The sequence below is a fragment of the Schistocerca nitens genome, chromosome 5, assembly GCF_023898315.1.
Source record: "Schistocerca nitens isolate TAMUIC-IGC-003100 chromosome 5, iqSchNite1.1, whole genome shotgun sequence".
Classification (NCBI taxonomy): domain Eukaryota; kingdom Metazoa; phylum Arthropoda; class Insecta; order Orthoptera; family Acrididae; genus Schistocerca; species Schistocerca nitens.
The window spans coordinates 811,317,830-811,340,376 of record NC_064618.1 but is presented as its reverse complement, the minus strand read 5'-3'; the positions used below and the strand labels follow the sequence as shown (position 1 = coordinate 811,340,376).

The 22,547-nt window shown below is 41.4% G+C and overlaps 1 protein-coding gene across 1 annotated transcript in view; it reads right to left on the bottom strand.

Moving 5' to 3' along the window:
* Positions 1-22,547, bottom strand: part of LOC126259306 (uncharacterized) — a 778,502-nt gene that overhangs the window by 22,615 nt on the left and 733,340 nt on the right. The window contains exons 6-9 of the mRNA XM_049955978.1: positions 20,279-20,353; positions 11,197-11,373; positions 1,292-1,408; positions 963-1,114 (exon numbers count right to left, since the gene is read on the bottom strand). Of these exons, the coding sequence (XP_049811935.1) occupies positions 963-1,114; positions 1,292-1,408; positions 11,197-11,373; positions 20,279-20,353 (521 nt within the window). The remainder of the gene's footprint in view (positions 1-962; positions 1,115-1,291; positions 1,409-11,196; positions 11,374-20,278; positions 20,354-22,547) is intronic.

Below are 22,547 nucleotides of genomic sequence, written 5' to 3'. Positions count from 1 at the left end.
AATTGCTTTCAATATGTTAGTTCGTCCAGTCTTGGAGTATTGTTCGTTTGTATGGGACCCTTAACTGTTGGGTCTCATTCAAGAGATTGAGAAGGTCCACAGAAGAGCAGCAAGATTTGTGACTTGTACATTTAGCCATCGCAAGAGCATTACAAATCTCATAGAAAGTTTGAAGTGGGATGCACGTGCAGATAGATGACACGCTAAACGGAAGGGGCTGCTCACTAAATTCCGAAATCCGAGAGGGGGGAATATGCCTTTGGCGTGAATTGTGCCCTCCACCACACACCACTTGGTGGCTAGCAAAGTATATATGTAGATGTAGACCATGTTGTATGGTGTAAGAATAGTAATTATAAAAAGATCCAAACCAACAAGGATCAGAAGTGAGTGTCACTCCTTATCAATAACAATCAGTTTAAAACCTGACAGGAATTGCTAATGACAGTGAACGCAGGTTTTGAGTGAACACTGCAAAGCGAACTGCATGCAATGGACATTTGCAGTCAGGTACCTCACAGAAGACCACTGATCACAGTAGAATGTGAAGCTGTAGGTGGGGCCACAAATACGACTGGCTGCTGAATCGCCCTATCTTAATCCTACAGATACAGAAAATGTCTGGTACCATTAGGAACAGTGGGTGAAATACAGCAATCAGCACACTAACAATCTCGCAGTTCTGTGGAATGTAATCCTCAATGAATGGCATCAGCTAGATGTAGTATACCTAAACTTGTGGATTATCTTCCCAGCCAGACTGAAGGCATTGCCAAGACTAGAGGCAGTGTTAAAAGATATTAGTATGGCATCTCTCACTTGTTACAACTAACACAATTTTATTTATTGACAAGGCAGATGATTCGGATGCTCGTATGAGATTGCGTATTTTGAGACAATTTTTGTTCTGCCACAAATGAGAATATTATAGGTTCATAAAGAAAGTAGTGGAATCAACTCACTCATTTCGGTCTGCATATTCGCCAAATGTCGCCTTGGTGTACACACAGACAGAACATTTCTTCCTTTTACAAGTGGCCAGATGCTTCATCCCCTTCTTAAATTGGTTGTTTAGTGATGCACTCTGCCGGGCAATGAATTTAAGTTCTGAAACCTTAAAAAGCGAAAACTGAATGCAGATGTCAAAGTTCAACACTAATATGTCATTAAAAAAACAGGTCAACCACAATCATGAAAAATAATAGCTAAGATGTGAATATAAAATGACAAAGATATGTAAATATGAGATAAAATACACGGGCATAAAAGCAGATGAGGGAAAAATACTTACTTCCTTCTCCAAGCCACAAACATTTTGACTAATCCGCTTTTTCTGCTGAGATAGATCAACCAAATAGTGACCAACGCCCTTCCTTTCTTCTTTCAGGGTCTCCTTGAGTTTCTCATTCTACAACAACATCAATGGTTCATTTAAAGCACTAAAGTTTGTTAAACAAATGTCAACTCAGAATAGGATCAGAAGAAAATTTTATTACAGCATCTATTTGTTGTTTAAAGCATCCCAGAAAATTACACCATTTTGGCGAGGGTATATCGTTTATAGCCTGGAATTCGTGTGAAATGGTTTAGACACTGAAAACTTCAAAGATAATGACCAGGCAGGACTGAAATCTGTCTCCTGCATGTTAGGAATCCAATATCCTAATTACTCCACTACTTAGATCACTGAGAACTGCAGCCTATGATAATGGCATTTGTCTGTTGTGAAATTACTTCTAAAGCTCCCCCCCCCCCCCCTTACGCCGAAGTGAACACAAGTGAATGTGCAACAGCAAACAAGAATTCTCTCTGGTGAAACGTTGGTGCATGGTGTTCGGTCATACGCAGGTCACATTCGCAAGTATTTTCTTGTGATTCGCTGGGTGTCAGTTTCAGAGTGTGAGACCAAAGGAAGTTCATGTCCTCTCCGCTTCGGCACTAGTTTCAATGATAGACACAGTGCATCCACTTTGCCACATGTGCCATTTCTTGCACACGAACTGTTGTTGGTGTTTATTGCAACTGGTTTTTGTAGTGATGGTGTACTTCTCTTGATAGAAGAGGACAGATCACACAGGTGCTTGTGGGATCCTAAAGATCCACACAAAAAAAAAGATGTTTGGCAAGAAATTGCTGAAGGTATCTGTTTTAACATTGCAGTTTAGCTACTATTTTACAAAATTTAAATAATGTAATGGAGAGTGAAATTGTTTTCGCTCCGATCTTTGTTTCACATTATATTACTCATTTTTAATAACTGTACCTCTACTGGAATTAAATTTATAGAATCTATGAGTACTTCACATATGGCACTACATACTTCAGAAAATATTTGGAACACAGATGTGGTCGATATACGATTAAATGTTTGAGGCTAGCATAGCTGTGACCTGTTGATAAGAATCACATTGTTAGTGCTCGTTTCTTTCTGCTGCTACGGATCAACAAAGCTTTGTGTCCTAATTTGAAATCTTCAGTTCAATTGCACCTAGAAGAAGGCAAAAAGGATGAGGATGATGTTCCAGAAAAAAGCAAGCGATGGTTGCAGCTGCAAATCGCTAATTAGAGTCAAACCACCACTTCTTTTGCGCCTGCACAAATACTCAGACACACACATTTTTCTGTGTCTATGCTGTTTTGCTTTCATGACAAACAGTGTGCCCGCTATACAAAATGAACCAAGTTTTATGTTTCTTCTCTACATCACACTGTAATGAATATAGATTACATAACTCCACCACGACAACATTTTAGCACCAAAAAACAAAACACACAGTACACTTTCTCTTCCATTTGCTCTAGTGTAAATGCTTATTTGCAGGTACAAGTCAATGACTGTGCACACAAACAAACCCTTGCACATTGCTTGTGAATTTGCATTCGCTTGTGTTTACTCATGTTCGCTTCAGTGTAAAGGGGACTTAATATTACCTGACCCATGATCGTTAAACTGTGCATTTGGTGTTCATTCCTTCCCCCTAGGAAAAAAAAACAGTAATCATTTCCTTGCTATCATTTCATTAGAGTTCTTAAGATGTTAATGAACAAAAACTTTAAGACACCCACAAACATTCTTCCAAGAATGTCAAGTATTTGCTGCCACACGCTGAAAATATTTTGATGGACACCATTGAAAACTAAGGAAAAATGAAAATCTTATACAGAAATACACAGTTTCACATTCACAATCAGAATGCCACATAGGTGGGACTAATTTATTTACACCCATTAAATCAAAATAAACCTCCTATTCCTTCCGAATTAACAGCACGTTCTGTTCAAAAATCACATTCATTTGATATAGGATATTTACATGACTGATTTTCTGATAATGGTGTAATTATTGTTAAAGTTTCAGCAAAACAAATTGAATTAATTTTGTACAAACTATCACTTTTGCTAAACTACACCTACATCAAACGAAAAAGGCTGTGTTGAAGAGCAACATTCACCTGGAGTTAATAATGCTTAGCAGGTGTTAAACTACTACTTTATGATATTTCTATGGTAGAAAGGACTACTCTCATCTAAAACTTATTACAAAATCATGGGCATTCAGCTACTTTACTACAGTAGACTACTGGTATGACAAGCTTGTGTTTGATAATGCTATTATACACGTCTCCCCTTACGTAATGTTAATACCAGCTTAAGCAAACAAATACATAAAAATAGATACAGCAGTCGCAAATTCGCCATAGAAGACATCGCCTGTAGAAGTGAGCTACCACAGAGGAGCTAATGAATATTGTGTGGGCATCGCGTGGAGCAGATGCAAGTATGCCGCCTAGAACAGAAATATAAGTCACAAAACTGAAAGTCACTGCATCAGAATCCTCAAAAAAGAACTATATCTATAACTGAAAAGACAGACTAGCTACAACTGTATCAGAAAGACGAGGTAATTCAGTCGCACATAGAGGATGACCAAGGGAATAACGTAAGAGCATTAAAGAAAGGAGTAAAAAAAAGAATATACAAAGCAGAAATGTGATGCCTCAAAGCAGTTTCTTACTGTTGGAAACGTATATTTAATTATGCCTTGAGCACAACAATTTCGCAGAAATATTTATCATTAATCAAAGCTCCAACTAAACATCGTTGATGGACCCTATTATTGGATAACAAACTACTTTTCTTCCATTTTATAATAGATCTTGCTCAATCTGTCTTCTGTTTTATAAATATGCAAGTTTTGTTGCTAATACTTTTGTCTGATAGTGTATATTATCGTGAATATTACTTCCAAACTTTTTGTCAACATATCACATAAATTTGTTACACAAATGTAAAGTTCTGTGTATTTCTCTTTTCAAAGCAATGAAGTAACAATTTTTTAATCAACTGAATCAAAAATAATATTGTGAAAAAGATAGCAAAATGTGTCATTTGAGGTCCAAAAGTGCTTCAGTCTCTTTTTCACTGCCCTGAGTTATTGCAGTTTTCCTTTCTCTGAAACTGCCTGCAACAGGTAATAAAGAGACACCTTCAGTAAGTATTTCAAAGACCTTGCTGCTGTGGTGATACTGGTTCCCATCAGATCATCGAAGTAAAACACTGTTGGGCTTGGATGGGTGACAGACTGGGACTGCTGCGCATTGTTGGCAAGCAGGGTGCACTCAGCCCTTGTGAGGCCAACTGAGGAGCTACTTGACTGAGAAGTAGCGGCTCCGATCACAAAAACTGACAACTGCTGGAAGAGTGGTGTGCTGACCACATGGTCCTCGATGTCGGCATCCAGTGAAGTCTATTGACCGAGGATGACATGGCAGTCAGTCGGTACCACTGAGCCTTTCCAAGGCCTGTTCAAACAGAGAGTATCTTACAGTAAGTATCAAAAGTACAGGGTGGGCCTAAAGTCTTTGCATAATATCAATATATACTTTACAAAATCTACAGTACTTACAAGTTTGCAGTTTATGGCAAATGAAAAAAAAAAAAAACACCATATTTTTCTTGCAATATCAATAAACTTAACATGTGCACCACCTGTTACTTGAAGAATATCTAATTGATATTTGGTTTCATGCCAACTTTTGGGAACATTCCTTGTTTAACACCAGCAGCAGCATCTATTATCCTTCTTCTTAATGTATCCAGATTAGGTACTTGTATAGTGTAAATCCTGCACTTTAAGTAGCCACACAAAAAGAAACCCAGAGATGTTATAACTGGTGATCTTGCTGGTGAGGCAGTAGGATTGTGACTTGCCAGGAAATGTTTCATCAAGAAAATTTCTAACATTTAATCCCCAATGTGATAGTGCACAATTTGTTGCAAAATCAAATCAGGCTGCAAGTCGCTCAGCAAACCCAGATAAATGTTAGCTGCTACAGATTTTTTAACAAAAAAGAAATGGCCAATGACTGTTATGCATTAAACAGCACAAACATTCATTTTAGGAGAATCCCTAATGTGATCAATAGCAACAAGTCAACTTTTCGAACCCCATACCCTCACACTGTGTTGTGGAAAGCGGCCTCATCTCAAAAGCAAATTCATTGAAGATACTTGTTGCTGGTGTCGATTTGTGCCGATATATCAGTCAGAAAAGCTGTTCACCAAGTTTCATCGCCTGGTTGTAATGTGTGTCTTATCTGGCTGGACCTTATATACATGCAGAGGCAATCTGCCACACAGAATTTTTCACACTGTGGTTCTAGGAATCCTTAATTCATGAGATGTATGTTGAGTAGGTTTGGAAGGGTTGTGCAAGAATGCCTGTTGTACAGCTCTGAAGGCCGCCCTGTTCGCGAAATATCCGACACATTGCTGGTCCGTTCAAACTTCACGTACCAGGGAAAAATACTCATATCAGATGAATCTCTTGCATATTATCTTCAAAAACTTCACAACACAGCAACTAGAGATTCTGTCTCATGATATCACACACTGCACCTTCTTCATATGTGAGGCAATTTTACAATAGTGATTGTAGTGCTCTCTAATCAGCTTCTACCTGTGACAAAGATATGCAAACAAACTTGATGGTTAATCCTTTTATTTGTCACACACCACAAATCTGTAACTTCTACAGTTTCTGTAAAATAAACATCAATAACTGTACAAAGATTTTAGGCCCCACCCTGTATATTTTAAAGCCATCCTGCTATTCTCATATGTGCTTTATTAACCACAGAATACATATCATAGGGTTCATAGGCTTTGGGCAAGAGGTTATGTTCTCCTCTGGCTGTAGTCGCTCATGGACGACCTTGCCCTAGAGTTCTCCAAAGGTCCCTCAGCAAAATTTCATAGAATTCGCTAGGCATATGTTGCTATACGCCACCTACTATCCTTGACCCCTTGCTTTGTCTTGGGAGCTCGAGTACTTAAACTTATCCACACCCCATCCACTCGTCAGTGATTAGTACTTTTGACATACCTAGGTGCCTGTAATGACCTTATGGTTTATTTGATGTAACTGTGATGTTCCACTTTACACTGCTCCGGATTCAATGTTTTGTAAGCATATATCCAGATGCCTGGACTCAGGTCCATATGCACAAGGTAACTGTGGTACTGCAATAATGTGGGGCGTGTTACATTTAATGTGGGGCCTGCCAACAATGTAACACAAACAGAATGATGAGAAGCAAGGTATACTGGAAAGCTGGCTATGGACTGCGATGCAATGTACAGTATGTGTCGTCTCACTGCTGCTGCTGTACAAAAGTCATTACTGTAAAAAGTATGACGACCTTGTGTGACAAAAGCAGCATGCAAAAGAGGTTCCCATACTGTGGATAAGGAATCCAGCATAGTTTGTGGTAATGCTCCCCATTATCAGACAAGCAATTCTGGATATCAGCAACAGTCTATGTTGGTGGTGTCCAGACCATTCTCTGACCTAGAACATCCCACATATGTTCGACCGGATTTAACTCCGAAGAGTGAGCTGGACACTTTAAGCACAAGAAGTCGTCATGTTTCAGGTGTGCTATATGGTAGAACATTACCATCTGTCAAATGAAACCCACATACATACACTTGTACCGTTGCAAAATTGTGTACAACATGAAGGTGGCCAGGTCAAATCCTGGTGGTGGAAGAAATTTTCATAGCTATTATTGGGCCAGAAATGGGAGGAGAGATTGTGGTGTAAAGTTCTTGACGAGCAGGCTTAGTGCCAATGTCCTGGATTAAATTGTACTGTGTCTCACAGAGTGAGGACATGTGATAGTGCTGGTGATGACATGTCTGTCAGACGTGACGTTAACACCAATTTTTTTTATTTTTTATTTTTAGTTATTTGTTCAGGTGTTACATTTCAAGCATATTAATCCAACTACTTTCCTGCTTTGCTGATGCAAGTTGCAACCCTCTGCTGGTAGAAGGCTCTGAACTGTAGCATGTAACAGGGTGGTGTGTAATTTAATTATGTTTGTGCGTGAGAAACATTGTTCTGTAATAGAGTTTATAACTGCAGAAAAGTGCCCCCAACTGAAACAGAAGAGACTGGACACCTGTCAACAATTTCTTTTGCGTTTTAAGCATGAGGACGATTGATTCAATAGCAACAATGAGACAGGTGATGAAAGCTGGGTTCACTATTTCAAACCAAAACACAAGGGGGTCATCAACGGAGTTCCACCACAAAATATCAACACTGGCACAAAAGTTCAAGATCATGCCATCAGCAGGTAAAGTCATGCTCCCAGTTTTATAGGATGTTCAAGGTGTAGCGCATTTGGAATTTGTGCCTAAAGAAACCACCAAAAACTCTGTAAGATACTGCAAGACCCTCAGAAAACTGAAAGCATGAATTTGAAGAGTTAGTCCACACATGGAGTTCATCCTTCAGTATGACATTGGCACAGCACACATGAACTCTGCAACACGTGTAACAGTCCAACCCTTGGGATCATCATCATCGTCATCCATACATTCATGCACTGGTCCCATTCGTACACATTCAAGGCCTTCATTCTTATAATGAAGGAGCAGCGCAAGCAGAGGTGAAGTTGCAGCTGTGTAAACAAAGTCATACATTCTATAGTGATGGTATCCACCAATTGGTCTCTCATTGAGAGAAATGTGTTCATTGCCAGGGCAGCTGTGTTGAGAAATAAATATCTGGACATTAAGAGCACGGGTGTAGGATGATGATAAAGTTTGTTTTATTTAAAAAGCTTTAACGGTTTGCACACAAAAATTTGGAGGCATTACTTTTCAGCACACCCTTGTATTTCTTATTTTGAAATGAGTAAAGAAAGTTATCCAGGACTGTGAAGACCATGCGTCAGATGTGGCTTTGTAGAAGCACAAATCGACTGCCAGCCCTGCAAGAGGGAACTGGGGCTTGGTCCCTAAAAACATTCCTCATCCCTCTGGCCGTCAAGATCTCGTTCGTTAACAGTCATGTCTTACTACAGTGTTTACGTTTCTGCACTGTACTTTATGTACAATTGTACGTGAAAAAATCTAAATGGGATGATCAGGTGGGGATATGAAATTCATTTCTTCCAAATATCTTCACAACTGTGTCATCTCACCTAGGGACACCATGTCAGACGAAAGGACCATACTTTTTACCCACATGTAATATTGTGAGAAAAAAACTGTGCTCATAAAAGTATCTTCAGTCTATCCATCTATGTTTTTAAAATCTATCTAAACAGTGAGAGTTAGTCAAGTTCACAAGTTTTAAATAGATAATAATTGCTTAAACTAAGCAATGATTTTATTTCATTACACACAGCAATTTTTAAAAATTTGAAGCTTTATACCAAAACGTATGTAATACCCTATTCACCCTCTTATTACATTGTTAGGCAAATTATTTTACCTTGCTGTTGTGATGGAGTGTTTTCTTAAATGCTTTTTTGTGTTTGAAGAATGTCACGAAGAGCTTAAATTATGTTAAAAAGATTTAACACCCCACTTCACTATCATCCAGTTTATTAAAATACTGTCAAGTTCCACTATTGTTAGGTGACTTTTTGTCTGCTCATTAATTTTTTCTCTCAAGCTATTTTAAACAACAACAGAAAAATAAACAAGTAAGTTGAATCAAGAAAAAAGGGGGACTCAGTGTGAACAAACTGCAAACAAAATTTTGCCCAGATTGGTGAAGCATCACAAATGTTTTTGTACGCTCACTTTGTTGCTTGCATGAAAACCACTCATTCAATTGTTGGCCACTGGTGCTTATGCATTCAATTGTTGAGTGTGCTGAACCTGAGTCATATGGCCAAGATTTTGGTAAATAATAAAAATTTAATAAATAATTACTAGGGTCATTTTACATGAAACTTACATAAAGTAATGAGGTGAGTGAAAGTATAGAGTAAAAAATTATCAATATGAAAGTATTTGGTATAATGATAGTTTTTCACCTCCCAAGACTCAAGCACTCTTGGAGTGGCAGTCAATTTGCCTTACAGCTTTTCCTTATAGCTCATATGAGCTACCAACATTTGAACACCAAAGCCAGACAGTCTTCTCCAATGTTGGGACACACACTTGTAATGCCTGCTTTGCTGCAGTGCCACAATAAAACTCTACCCTAAACCCTTCGAGGACCACTGTCCACCAACATTCATTTCTAGATACCTGGCAAATCACACGACCATCAGGAGCCAAGGACTACTCTCTGCACACGTCGGCTGCACTCCTCATCACCTTACAATTGCTTTCGTCCATTATATAGCCTTAGAGGCCTAGATTATAGCACTACCTAAAGCAACAATGGACAGAGCTCATGTTGACTGTGCAAGGAGATATATGAAACCTATAAATCAATGGAAGGTGGAAGTAAGAAGTTTTGAACACACAGTAACAGCTTCCAAGGAAAAACGCAGGGGTTGGATAAAATATAGAAACACCAAAACCACAACACACTATCATGAATAGTACAGTGGAGTACAATTGTTGGCATTCAAAACACCTTCCAGCCGTCTCAGAATGGATGGATACAAGTCCTGTACGGTATTCAAGTTAATCTGTTCCATTCTTCCTGCGAGAGAGTAGGAAGTTCAGGTAACGATGATGGATTCAGGCAGTGGTCACGCACTCTCGCTTCCACAGTAGGTGACTGTGGTGGCCAATGGAGATGAAACAGTTTGTTCCCATACTCACAAAACCAGTCCCGGATGATGTGAACTGTGTGAACAGCGCCTCTGTTGCCTCGGAACACAGTATCGTCACTGGTAAACAATCACTATACCACGGACTGGACCCGATCAGCCAAAACGGTCACATAACCCTCGGAAGTAATGCGATGTTGCAGAGTACCCGCAGGGTCCGAGGAATAGCACGATACATCTGCCCAAATCGACACCAAATGACTGCCACGTTTCAGTCTCGGGACGTAAACTCGGCCGTAAGTTGGAAACACGTCCTGCCAAATGATGTTTTCCAGTTAGGGGTATTTGCACCACTAACGTGTGGTTTTCTAATCCCGGCTCGCCCTGCAATTCCCAGCTTCCGGAGCGCCCTTCACCTTGTGGTGCTGACAGAGTTTGCGAGTGTGACATTCAGTTCCGCAGGGACTTTTGCAGCTGTCGTCCCCTTATTTTTCATCACAATCCTCTGCAACAACCGTCTGTCACGGTCATTCAACGCACAATTTCGTCCACATTGTGACTTACTGGACGGTACGTTTCCAGCTTCCCCGTATGCGGTATAAGCTTTCAATCTGGTACCTCCCTAAACACAAAACACTTTGGCTACCTCGGTTAAGAAGCACCCACTGTACAAGCACGAACAATTTTTGCACTTTCGAATTTACTCAGATCAGACACAATCTACTCACGACGACACAGAAAACCGTTCGGCCCGAGACCGATACTCGCAACGTACTGAGAACACCGCTCGGGAGCTGCTCGCGGTCAGTCGCCACGACGCAACCTGCAGTTTCGGCTAGTGCCGGCATTTACGTTCGAGCGTGCATTTCCCACGGTGTTTCCATATTTTTGTCCAAACCCTGTATTTCTTGCGACTAATGGCACATAAACAGACGAAAGTTTGCGTCACAGATGCTACAGAAGATGGGAGACAGGACAATTAAAAACGGCTGTGTACAGAAAACGTTTCCAACTTTAAGAACATCACACACGGACCGGAGACCACAGGGGAAAGCAGCGACAGAGATGCAGACAGTCGGGGTGGAAGGAGGAGAAGGGACGCATACGGGTCTGGGCAGGGGAAGCGGTTGGACGTGCAAGGTGTCCGTGCACTGGTGGCGTGACGTACTGGCGAGCCCAGCGCTTGGGCCTGGCTGTTGGGAGCAGTCGCAGCGGCGGCTAGACGCACCTCCCTCTCGAGGCTGTCCTTCTCGGCGGCGATGGCCGTCACCTGCCGCACCACCTCCTGGCGCGCGCGCTCCAGCCCGCGCCGCGTCGCCTCCGACTCCATCGCCTGCCGCTTCAGCTGCAACACCACACACACCCTCTTCAGCTGCACCGCCATTCGTTCTCAACACTAACAGGGACCCACGTTAACAAAGGTTCTCCCCAAAAGATAACGCAGCACGTAATTCACTCGGCGAATTGTTTATCACAGTTTGGTTAGTTATAGATTATCAACAGCAACGAGAACTGTGAAGAGGGGGGGACAGATAAGAAAAACGTCATCTGTTACCCCCTTATCCGTATCTGCAAGTATTTTTATCCGCACATGAGAATATTAAAACTTTGCAAACTACTTCATCCCTAACAAGTTTGTGTGGCCATCCTCCGCAGCGAGCATATAAATACTTGAATGAGATTTTCACTCTGCAGCGGAGTGTGCGCTGACATGAAACTTCCTGGCAGATTAAAACTGTGTGCCCGACCGAGACTCGAACTCGGGACCTTTGCCTTTCGCGGGCAAGTGCTCTACCATCTGAGCTACCGAAGCACGACTCACGCCTGGTCCTCACAGCTTTACTTCTGCCAGTATCTCTCAGTATACTTGTTTTGCAAATCAAACTGCCTTTTCCTGCTGCTAGTTACTTTATTTATCCCATACGCGTTTCGCCTTCTCCTCTTCGAAGGCATCATCGGTGCAATCTGTAACGATACAGTGTTGTTAGTTATAAATATCAAACAGTTCACTTCGCGATTTTTTGTAAAAAAGTTACAAAAAATCGCGAAGTGAATTGTTTGATAATTTATAACTAACAAAACTGTATCGTTATAGATACCACCGATGACGCCTTAGAACAGGGGAAGGCGAAATGCGTATGGGATAAATAAAGTAACTAGCAGCAGGAAAAGGCAGTTTGATTTGCAAAACAAGTACTTCATCCCTATCTGTACTCTGAAGACGGGCTTGCGCCTAGCCTGAATAGTCATCTACTGAAGTTGGATCACGTAATTCACTTTCAATAGACCAAACGATACCAATAACTCCGCCACCCTCTTGAATTCTTTAAAGAATCAAGCTTCCGTACACAAAACAGCTTCAAACGCCTGATTACGTTACAAATGATTTGTGTGCTAAATATTTTATGTAAAGTATACAGGCGAGAAAAAGTTTGGAAAGGGTTTGAAACTACGTTTAAAGTTTGTTGGCAGTCGCTTAGTGCTTTCGTTATCGACCACTGGATGACAATAGCGTGGGTAATTTGTGCCCAGTTTCGAACAAAAGCTAATTTTCCATACTCTCAATGTCTACGGCGCCATATTTCCTGTAGTGTGTGTCGTAAAATAAAATAATTTTGCACGTGCATTCGGTGGTATCTCTGGCTACTGTCCGCAAAATACGTTGCATACAGCGTTAGTAGCGAATAATTAATAAATTAGAACTTCCTGCGAGATGCTGCAGGTTTATCACATGAACAAAGAAAATTTAGTAAGTCATAAACCTTTCCTTTCAGTTCGAAATTATGTTGTAAGTCGTTAAGTGGTCTCAAGATAAGGTAAACAATATGAAGTTGCGTGTGCAAGCTATTCACGACAAGAAATTTAGGGAACTTACAGATAAAAGCTTCATATCATTCGAAAACATGTGGTGGTGGTTAGTGTTTAACGTCCCGTCGACAACGAGGTCATTAGAGACGGAGCGCAAGCTCGGGTTAGGGAAGGATTGGGAAGGAAATCGGCCGTGCCCTTTCAAAGGAACCATCCCGGCATTTGCCGGAAACGATTTAGGGAAATCACGGAAAACCTAAATCAGGATGGCCGGAGACGGGATTGAACCGTCGTCCTCCCGAATGCGAGTCCAGTGTGCTAACCACTGCGCCACCTCGCTCGGTATTCGAAAACAGTTCCAATACCTAACGTAAAATTTGCAGAACGAGTAGTGAATTTAACATATATCGTTCTTAGTCAACAAGAAGAGGAGTTGCGTAGCAAAGGTTTGCAATACAGTATTCCGCAAAACTGTAGCTCTAAGCAAGTTAGCGAAGTCGTTGCTGAAACGAAAATTGCGTTACAAGTAGCACGTTTAAAAGAGAATGAAGTAAAGGCCACAGCTACCATGGTAGCTAAGATATTGGAAGATAGTACGAAATTCCGGACTCAAGTAAGTAAAGAAAGTGATACATTAAATTGTGTAAATCAAAAATTGATAGAAAATCGCGGTATTGCCGTCCCTGCAGGTAAGTCTAAGGCCACAGTCATCATTCGGGAAGCTTGACTATGTTTCCAAAACAGAGCAATTTTTTCGCGAAAACAACATCACGCAAATGACTAAGAATCCAATTAAGTTTAATACAGAAGTCAGGAAAGCAAGAGATCGGTCGCATTTTTTGCTGGGTGATAAAACTAGGCACGATTTAAAAATGATGTCGGTCGAATTACCTAAGCTTAGGGCACAGGTTAAGACCCACAAAGTAGAAAAAAAGCATTAGGCCGATCGTGGATGGAAGGCGAGCTCCTAATGCCTAGTTGAACAAATATCTTAATAGTATGTTGAAAGAACTACACGTGTTTGAAACCCCGTACAGTTTAAAGAAGAGTTTTGAGTTGGCAAGTTTCCTTAAGGATGTAGCAGTACTAGAGGCCACACGTCTGGTATCTTTTGATATAAAAAAATTTATATACTAACATTCCAGTTACAGAATGTCTTGAAGTGGTAAAGAATAATTTGAAAGCTGAACCAGGCCGAACTTGTGGAATTTGTCGAACTACTAGAAACGTCACTTTCATTTAACTGCTTTCAGTTTATTAACAAGTGTTACAGTCAGCGTAACGGCTTAGCAATAGGCAATTGCGTAGCTAGTACACTGGCCGATATATTTATAAACAGCCTTGAAAGTAAGTTATTTAGGGATAATATAGCGCTAAGAGAGAAAACGGTTTATTATAAGAGATATGTAGATGACATTAAAGCCCACGTGACAGGTGATAGAAAAGACGTCAATGATTATTTAAATGCGCTGAATGCTATGCATAAGCAGATCATATTTACAGTAGAAGTTGAAAGTAATTATAGTATTAACTACTTAGACCACACTATTACTAAAGCAGCCGGCCGTCATACATTTGGCGTTTACAGGAAACCAGTAGCTACAGATCTTATTCATGCGCAATCTAACCATCCATCTAACTATAAAAAGTCCTATTTTTACTCAATGATACGCCGGCGCAAAAAAAGCTGCCTTTGCAACGGAGCAGCGTTAGGCATGCCCTCAAGTATATAGCCGGTAGCAATGGTTATGATGCGGCGATGGTATACGAAAATTTTAAAAAAAGCAAGGATAAGAAGGAAAGGCCATCTAACAATAGCAGGGGTAAAAAGTATGCTCCAATGACATATCAAGGGGCCGGTTTCTGACAAAATAGACCGATAGTTTCGTAAGTCCGGCGTGGGCCTGGCATTTAGCACGAAAAATAGTTTGCGTTCGAAACGTAGGCATACGATTGAAGACAGCACTGATACATTTAGAAACACTGGGGTATACAGATTACAATGTGGTGGGTGTCTGCTAATCGAATACCCATGCAAAGAACACTTGCGCATACACTTACTATACATACTACATATACTATAAAGTACGTCAATTACAGAGTAAAAACATCTGAAGCAAAAGCATTATCCGTATTAGCGCCATACAAAACTACGTATTATAATTTACCCTTATTGTTATATGGAAGTCAGGAATATACACATGGGGCAAACAGGGAGATCGTTTTTTACGCGTTTTCGTGAGCACACGAGTGCCCACTATAAGTCCGCTTTGGGTGACCATCTGCGGGGCTCGAACCATAAAATTACTGATATGCAACAAAGTATGAAAATCTTGCATAAAGCACCTAAAGGAAGCAAACTCAACGTTTTGGAAAACATCGAAATTTACAAAAACAGAGGTTTCCAAGCAAGTTGTTGAACGACCAATTATAATCGGCAGACCATAATTTCTTTGACATTTTTGATGCGGTGCTCTAGAGATACTGGGCGGCCTATTCACACACTAAGAAGGGTGTTGCGTATCTATTATGCTCGGAAAACTACCTATAGAATACTGCTAATGTCATTTATCGGCCACGTTTTTTGCAGGGCGTGGCCTGCCATGTTAAGGTAAATGATTGTTATGATGCTTGACGTGTAGTTCGTCAGCCCCGCCAGTAAATCTTTGCTTGATCATTACCACTGCCCACCAAATGTGTCTTCGTCACGTTTCTATATTCCGCAGATACATCTGTGTATGGCCAGACAGAACGGGTGTTTTCTTGGTATCGTAGTAATATGGTTTTCCATTACTCCCCATTCGGTGAGTTGAATGGACGGAACGAGTGCCATGCCGATGGGAGCGCACGTGGAGTGGCTGTGCATCTTGGTACGTATGTCTGTCCCCCCCCCCCCCCCCCCCCCCAAGTCCCCGTGCCCCATCGGTTTGTTTCTGAGCTGGCATTCCTTACTTTCACATGCCTATGCAAGTATTCATAGTCGGTCCATTTGGTGAGAGCCTTTTATAGCAAGTTAGTACTGTTTTGGAGCTTACAATACCTAAGACCGTAGTGCCCAGACAGGTAAAGCCCAGCATACAGGTTTTAATCACTCGTCACATTGTATCAAAGTCGTGTTATGAACAGCTTACTATGTGTATATTCCTGACTTCCATATAACAATATGGGTAAATTATAATACGTAGTTTTGTATGGCGCTAATACGGATAATGCTTTTGCTTCAGACGTTTTTACTCTGTAATTGACGTACTTTATAGTATGTATAGTATGTACAGTAAGTGTATGCGAAAGTGTTCTTTGCATGGGTATTCGATTAGCAGTAACAGTAAAGTTGTATTGTACGAGGGCAGTTCAATAAGTAATGCAACACATTTTTTTTTCTCGGCCAATTTTGGTTGAAAAAACCGGAAATTTCTTGTGGAATATTTTCAAACATTCCCGCTTCGTCTCGTATAGTTTCATTGACTTCCGACAGGTGGCAGCGCTGTACGGAGCTGTTAAAATGGCGTCTGTAACGGATGTGCGTTGCAAACAACGGGCAGTGATCGAGTTTCTTTTGGCGGTAAACCAGGGCATCTCAGATATTCATAGGCGCTTGCAGAATGTCTACGGTGATCTGGCAGTGGACAAAAGCACGGTGAGTCGTTGGGCAAAGCGTGTGTCATCATCGCCGCAAGGTCAAGCAAGACTGTCTGATCTCCCGCGTGCGGGCCGGCCGTGCACAGCTGTGACTCCTGCAATGGCGGAGCGTGCGAACACACTCGTTCGAGATGATCGACGGATCACCATCAAACAACTCAGTGCTCAACTTGACATCTCTGTTGGTAGTGCTGTCACAGTTGTTCACCAGTTGGGATATTCAAAGGTTTGTTCCCGCTGGGTCCCTCGTTGTCTAACCGAACACCATAAAGAGCAAAGGAGAACCATCTGTGCGGAATTGCTTGCTCGTCATGTGGCTGAGGGTGACAATTTCTTGTCAAAGATTGTTACAGGCGATGAAACATGGGTTCATCACTTCGAACCTGAAACAAAACGGCAATCAATGGAGTGGCGCCGCACCCACTCCCCTACCAAGAAAAAGTTTAAAGCCATACCCTCAGCCGGTAAACTCATGGTTACAGTCTTCTGGGACGCTGAAGGGGTTATTCTGTTCGATGTCCTTCCCCATGATCAAACGATCAACTCTGAAGTGTATTGTGCTACTCTTCAGAAATTGAAGAAACGACTTCAGCGTGTTCGTAGGCACAAAAATCAGAACGAGCTTCTCCTTCTTCATGACAACGCAAGACCTCACACAAGTCTTCGCACCCGAGAGGAGCTCACAAAACTTCAGTGGACTGTTCTTCCTCATGCACCCTACAGCCCCGATCTCGCACCGTCGGATTTCCATATGTTTGGCCCAATGAAGGACGCAATCCGTGGGACGCACTACGCGGATGATGAAGAAGTTATTGATGCAGTACGACGTTGGCTCCGACATCTACCAGTGGAATGGTACCGTGCAGGCATACAGACCCTCATTTCAAGGTGGCGTAAGGCCGTAGCATTGAATGGAGATTACGTTGAAAAATAGTGTTGTGTAGCTAAAAGATTGGGGAATAACCTGGTGTATTTCAATGCTGAATAAAACAACCCCTGTTTCAGAAAAAAAATGTGTTGCATTACTTATTGAACTGCCCTCGTAGTAGTAATGAGTGGTTATACCGTGGGACTGTGTGCACATTGCTTGGACAGCGCTATCTAGTGGCCGGTTGCGAACCATTAGAATCGCAACAGGTATACCTGCGCGGAATAGGGCGGTGCGATGCCGACCGTTAGTCGTGCAGCGGTCATGTACCAAATAGTTTTATGTTGTGGCTGCGGTTTTACATATCTTATGGAAAAGAATGACCATGAGAGCAGTTGTTTTTTATTTTTTGTGACAATGATTTTATATCAGCTGGTCTCCCTCATGTATCGTTATATCCAAATGGTTTACAAATGTTAATCTACATTCAGGTATGTGGTACTGTACTAATAGTAATGTATATAGTGTAACTCGTGTAAGCCCTCCCTCAAACCTGTCATGTTACATCTTCACAGATCCGATGATGGCACCTTTAGAGTGTTGAAACCTGTTATCCAGTAAACAGTATTTAAGCGATCTTGGCTTTTGAATTATTTCTATAACAGTGTGATCGCCCCACTACGCACTGTGTGTTCACTGCAAAAAATGATAATTAAAGTCATTCCGATAACGATTTGAAAATAAAAAAAACCTACTACAACTGACGAAATTCGAGCCCACAACTTCCTGCATGCAAAGCTGTTATCCTATCCATTACACCACGCAACCAGACTATTTACTGCCAACTTTTTAAACGCTCTTGAATATCGCACAGAATTCCGAATTTTTTTTCGTCACATTTTTTGCTCACAAATGAGGGCTCAGCAGGAAGAATAACTGTAGTGAATGACACATGAGTTCTTTACTTACATCACCGAGCAGATAAGTTTCAAAACGTCGATCGCACCGCTGGGAACCTCTCCTTGTATGTGTGAACAACGTACAAAGAAGTACTACACGTTAAAATAGTCTGAGTTGTCACCATAAATATAATGCGTTAACGCCAGTATCAACAAAATTAACAAATAAACATTGTTGTTCTAACCTGCAAATCATGTTGATAATACCGCCAAAGAAATAGGACTTTCACTTTATTAATCGAAATAGAACCACATTAAGAGCACTCTATATAGGTATCTAGTAAAATTTGGTATTGCATCCGTACACATACTATCATCGTCTTTATCAGTATCTCAAGTGTACTGCATAACACACAACCACTGAAACATTATCGAATGTAAATATAACTGACTGGTTGGACTATCATCTATTCATATAAATTAAAGTCCTCCGCCGCGATTTTCTGTATGTGTCTGAAGTCTAGTCTCAGGAACTGCTGTGGGGATTTTTAAACGGTTTCCACTAATTGATAGACTGATTCACGGCGAATGTTGGTGCAGAAGTTCATAGCGTTTTTTCCTTAAGTTTAATAAACACAATAGAGACACATAACAAAGAATTTAGTCATCAATAATATACTGTCTTTCACTATTTACAACCGTCTACCAACGCTGGGGTAACTTTTGGAGTCTGCAACTATAGACAACACGTGGTTTTGAGGTGAAGGACTCGTCGAGACATGTGTGGAGCGCATTTTCATTCGGAAAGGAAATTCCTTGAAGGCTGTTCGATATACAGCGGAAAATGTGAAAATCTGAGGGCACAATATCAGGTTCCCAACCCATTTCCCGTACAGTGTTTTTTATCAGTCTAGCAGAACGAGGGCATCACTTCACACAGTCTTCCTGGTCGTTGTTCTTGGACTGCGCCTGCAAGACGTCTCAGCTGTTGACAGTAGTGATGGTTACACCTCGGGGAAGCAATTCGTAAAACACCACACCGTCGCTATTTCGCCAGGTGCATAACATTATCTTTTGTGGATGCGCGCAGGTCCTTGTATGGGGTGTTGCTGCTTTGTCTGGGCTCAACGATTCCTTTCTTTTCCTCATGCTGGCGTAAAGACATCATTTCTCGTCACCACTAACGATACAGAATAGGAATGGCCAATGTTGTTTACGAGTCAGTTGATGAGGAGCAAGCAGAGATGCACTTATGGCCACCTGCTGATTTTTGTGAATTTGGCTTTGTTCATGCGATATCCATGCACCCGATTTTTGAATCTTCCCCATCGCATGCAAATGTCACATAATGGTGGAATGATCACAGTTCACCACATTTGCCAGTCCTCTAGTACACTGATGCGTATCATTGCGGATTAATGCGTTTCAACGATCTTCATCAATTCCCGAATGTCTCCCTGAACGTGGAGTGGTCGCTAATGTCAAAACGATCCTCCTCAAAACGAGAAAACCATTTTCTTGTCGTGCTCTGTTCAACGGCATTATCCCCATACACGACGAAAATGTTTCTAGATGCGTCCGCCGCTGTCAGCCCTGTATTGAACTCAAACAGAAGAATATGTTCCTATTTCACTACTTAGCATTCCATTTTCTAACGTCCACAGCTCCACCCAATATCTCCAAATGACGAAATGACAACACGTAAACTCAAATAGTGACAGTGACTTACGAATAAAAAATGACCACCGATAAATAACCCCATAGCAACCGGAAGATAACATGCAAAACAAAACCGCTATGAACTTATGCACCAACCTAATAGTTTATTACTGCTATGCCAGACAAGATGTTTGGCCGTAGATATCCCTGTGAATAATTAATATTTTTAAATAAAAACTTGTTTGCAATTGTGTATACTGGATCAAGGCTAAGAAAGGGTGTGTGTGTGTGTGTGTGTGTGCGTGTGTAAAACCTAGTGCGACAGACTGTGAATGCAATACGGTATCTGAATTAGGAGCTTCTGCGTGTTTATTTACCTGTCTGTAGGCCTCGTTCTTCTCCCTCTCCAGCTGGTCTTTCCACTGTTCATATTTCTCCTTTTCAGTCCGCAACTGAAACAATAAATACAGATATTAGATTTTGTTGTATGTTTCTCCTCTGATGAGGTTATTTTTATCGGCTGACATTATTATTCACTTTGTACTACATAAGTAAACTGATGACTGTTATCTTAACTTAGATTTAACGTAACAGATTCTTCTAACAACTGCAACTGAATAAATGCAATTACATTTTTCCAGTCTCGTATCGGCTTCATTTATTAATGCGTCTTCAGTGGCCGAAAATAAGTACACAATTTCACTTAAATGCAACATTTACAAACATCTCAGGTCCTGGCACTTTCTTGTTCAGTGCGTACTGTAAGCAATAAAACACATTCATTTAAAAAAAAATAGTTAGGGGCAGAATTGATTGTAGCTTCTGAGCATAATTGCCACAATATGTGTTATTTAAGTGAAAATGTATATGTATTTCAGGCCACTGAAGACGCTTTACTAAATTAAGGCAAAATATGTCTGAAAAAAAAACCAGATTAAACTTATCCATTATGGATATTGTGGAACTCCGTGACTGCATATTAGCTGAATACAAAAATGATAATTGCGGCTACTCACTTATGAAATACTTGCTTATTTCCATTAACTAGTATACAAGGCTTTTCAGGTTCATCTTTAGAAGAGGGATGCAGGGGGGGGGGGGGGTTCATATTCACGTTTGAAGCATGATTTTGGATACTGGAGTTCGTTTCTTACGGCAGGATTGTAGCACACACTTAATTGTAACATTTGTTGGTCGAAATGATGCAAGACACGAAGGAACTAAAGATCTTAGCTGTCAGTGGGCATTGATTTATATCAATGGAGCAAGTAGAAATTTTGAGCCTGAACAGGATTCGAATCCGGGTCTCCTGCTTACCTGGCAGATGTGCTGACCACTATCCATCAGGACACAATGGTCACCGCAACGACATAGACTACCCTAGCAGGCCTCTCGTCACACTCAAATTCTCAACTTATACCACATATTATTGATGTCGTGCCGATTCCCGCGGGAGTTGGAGCTTGGTGTTCACCTGCACTGAAGGAATCACTGGCCGTCTTCGACTTAATTATGTAAATGTGGTATTTGTTCTTTTGGACATGTCCAAAAGAACAGACACAATTTTGATCCTGAAGCCAGTATGAATCAAGACGCAAATGATTTAAGGACATTAGCTGCCAATGGGCACTGATTTACATTAATGGGGCACCTAGAAAATTTATGAGAGACCGGTACTCAAACTTCCTAGGCAGATTCTCAAACCTCTGGATGACACAATGGTGACCACAACCGCACAGACTTCCCCAGTACGCCTTCCGTCAGACCCAAATTCTCAGCTGATAACTGATGCCACACGCTACTGATGTACTGTCCCTGCTCATTAGGCTCATTACTTGTGGCATCTCGCCGATTCTCATAACGATTCGATTTTGGTTTGCATTTGCACTGCAGTAATCACTAGCACTCTCTGCTTTAATCATACGAAAGAACGGACACTGCACATGTAGAATTAACGCGAAGACAGCCAATGATCCCTTCAGTGCAGATGCACACCAAGCTCCAACTTCTACGGGAATCGGCGAGATGCCACAAGTAATGAGGCTAATGAAAGGGGGCACAACATTTATTGTGAATGGTCTAAGTTGAGAATTTGCGTTTGACCGGAGGCGTGCTACGGTAGTCCATTCATGTCACCACTTCGGAGACGAAGGCCCACTCGTGTACCTCTGATGAATGCACGTTACAAAGCTTTACGCCTCACCTGGGCCCGTCAGCATCGACATGGGACTGTTGAAGACTGGAAACATGTTGCCTGGTCAGACGAGTCTTGTTTCAAATTGCATCGAGCGGATGGACATGCACGGGCATGGAAACAACCTGATGCCCCGCATGTCAGAAGAGGAATGTCCACGCTGGTGGAGGCTCTGTAGTAGTGTGGGACGTGTGCAGTTGGCGTGATATGGGACTCCTGATACGTCTAGATAAGATTCGCAGAGGTGATACCTACGTAAGCCTTCTGTCTGATCACCTGCATCCATTCATGTCCACTGTTCATTCCGGCGGACTTGAGAAATTCCATCAGGCCAACACCCCATAGGTCTACAATTGCTACAGAGTGGCTCCAGGAACACTCTTCTGAGTTTAAACACTTCCCCTGACCACCAAATTCCCCAGAAATGAACATTATTGAGCATATCTAGGATG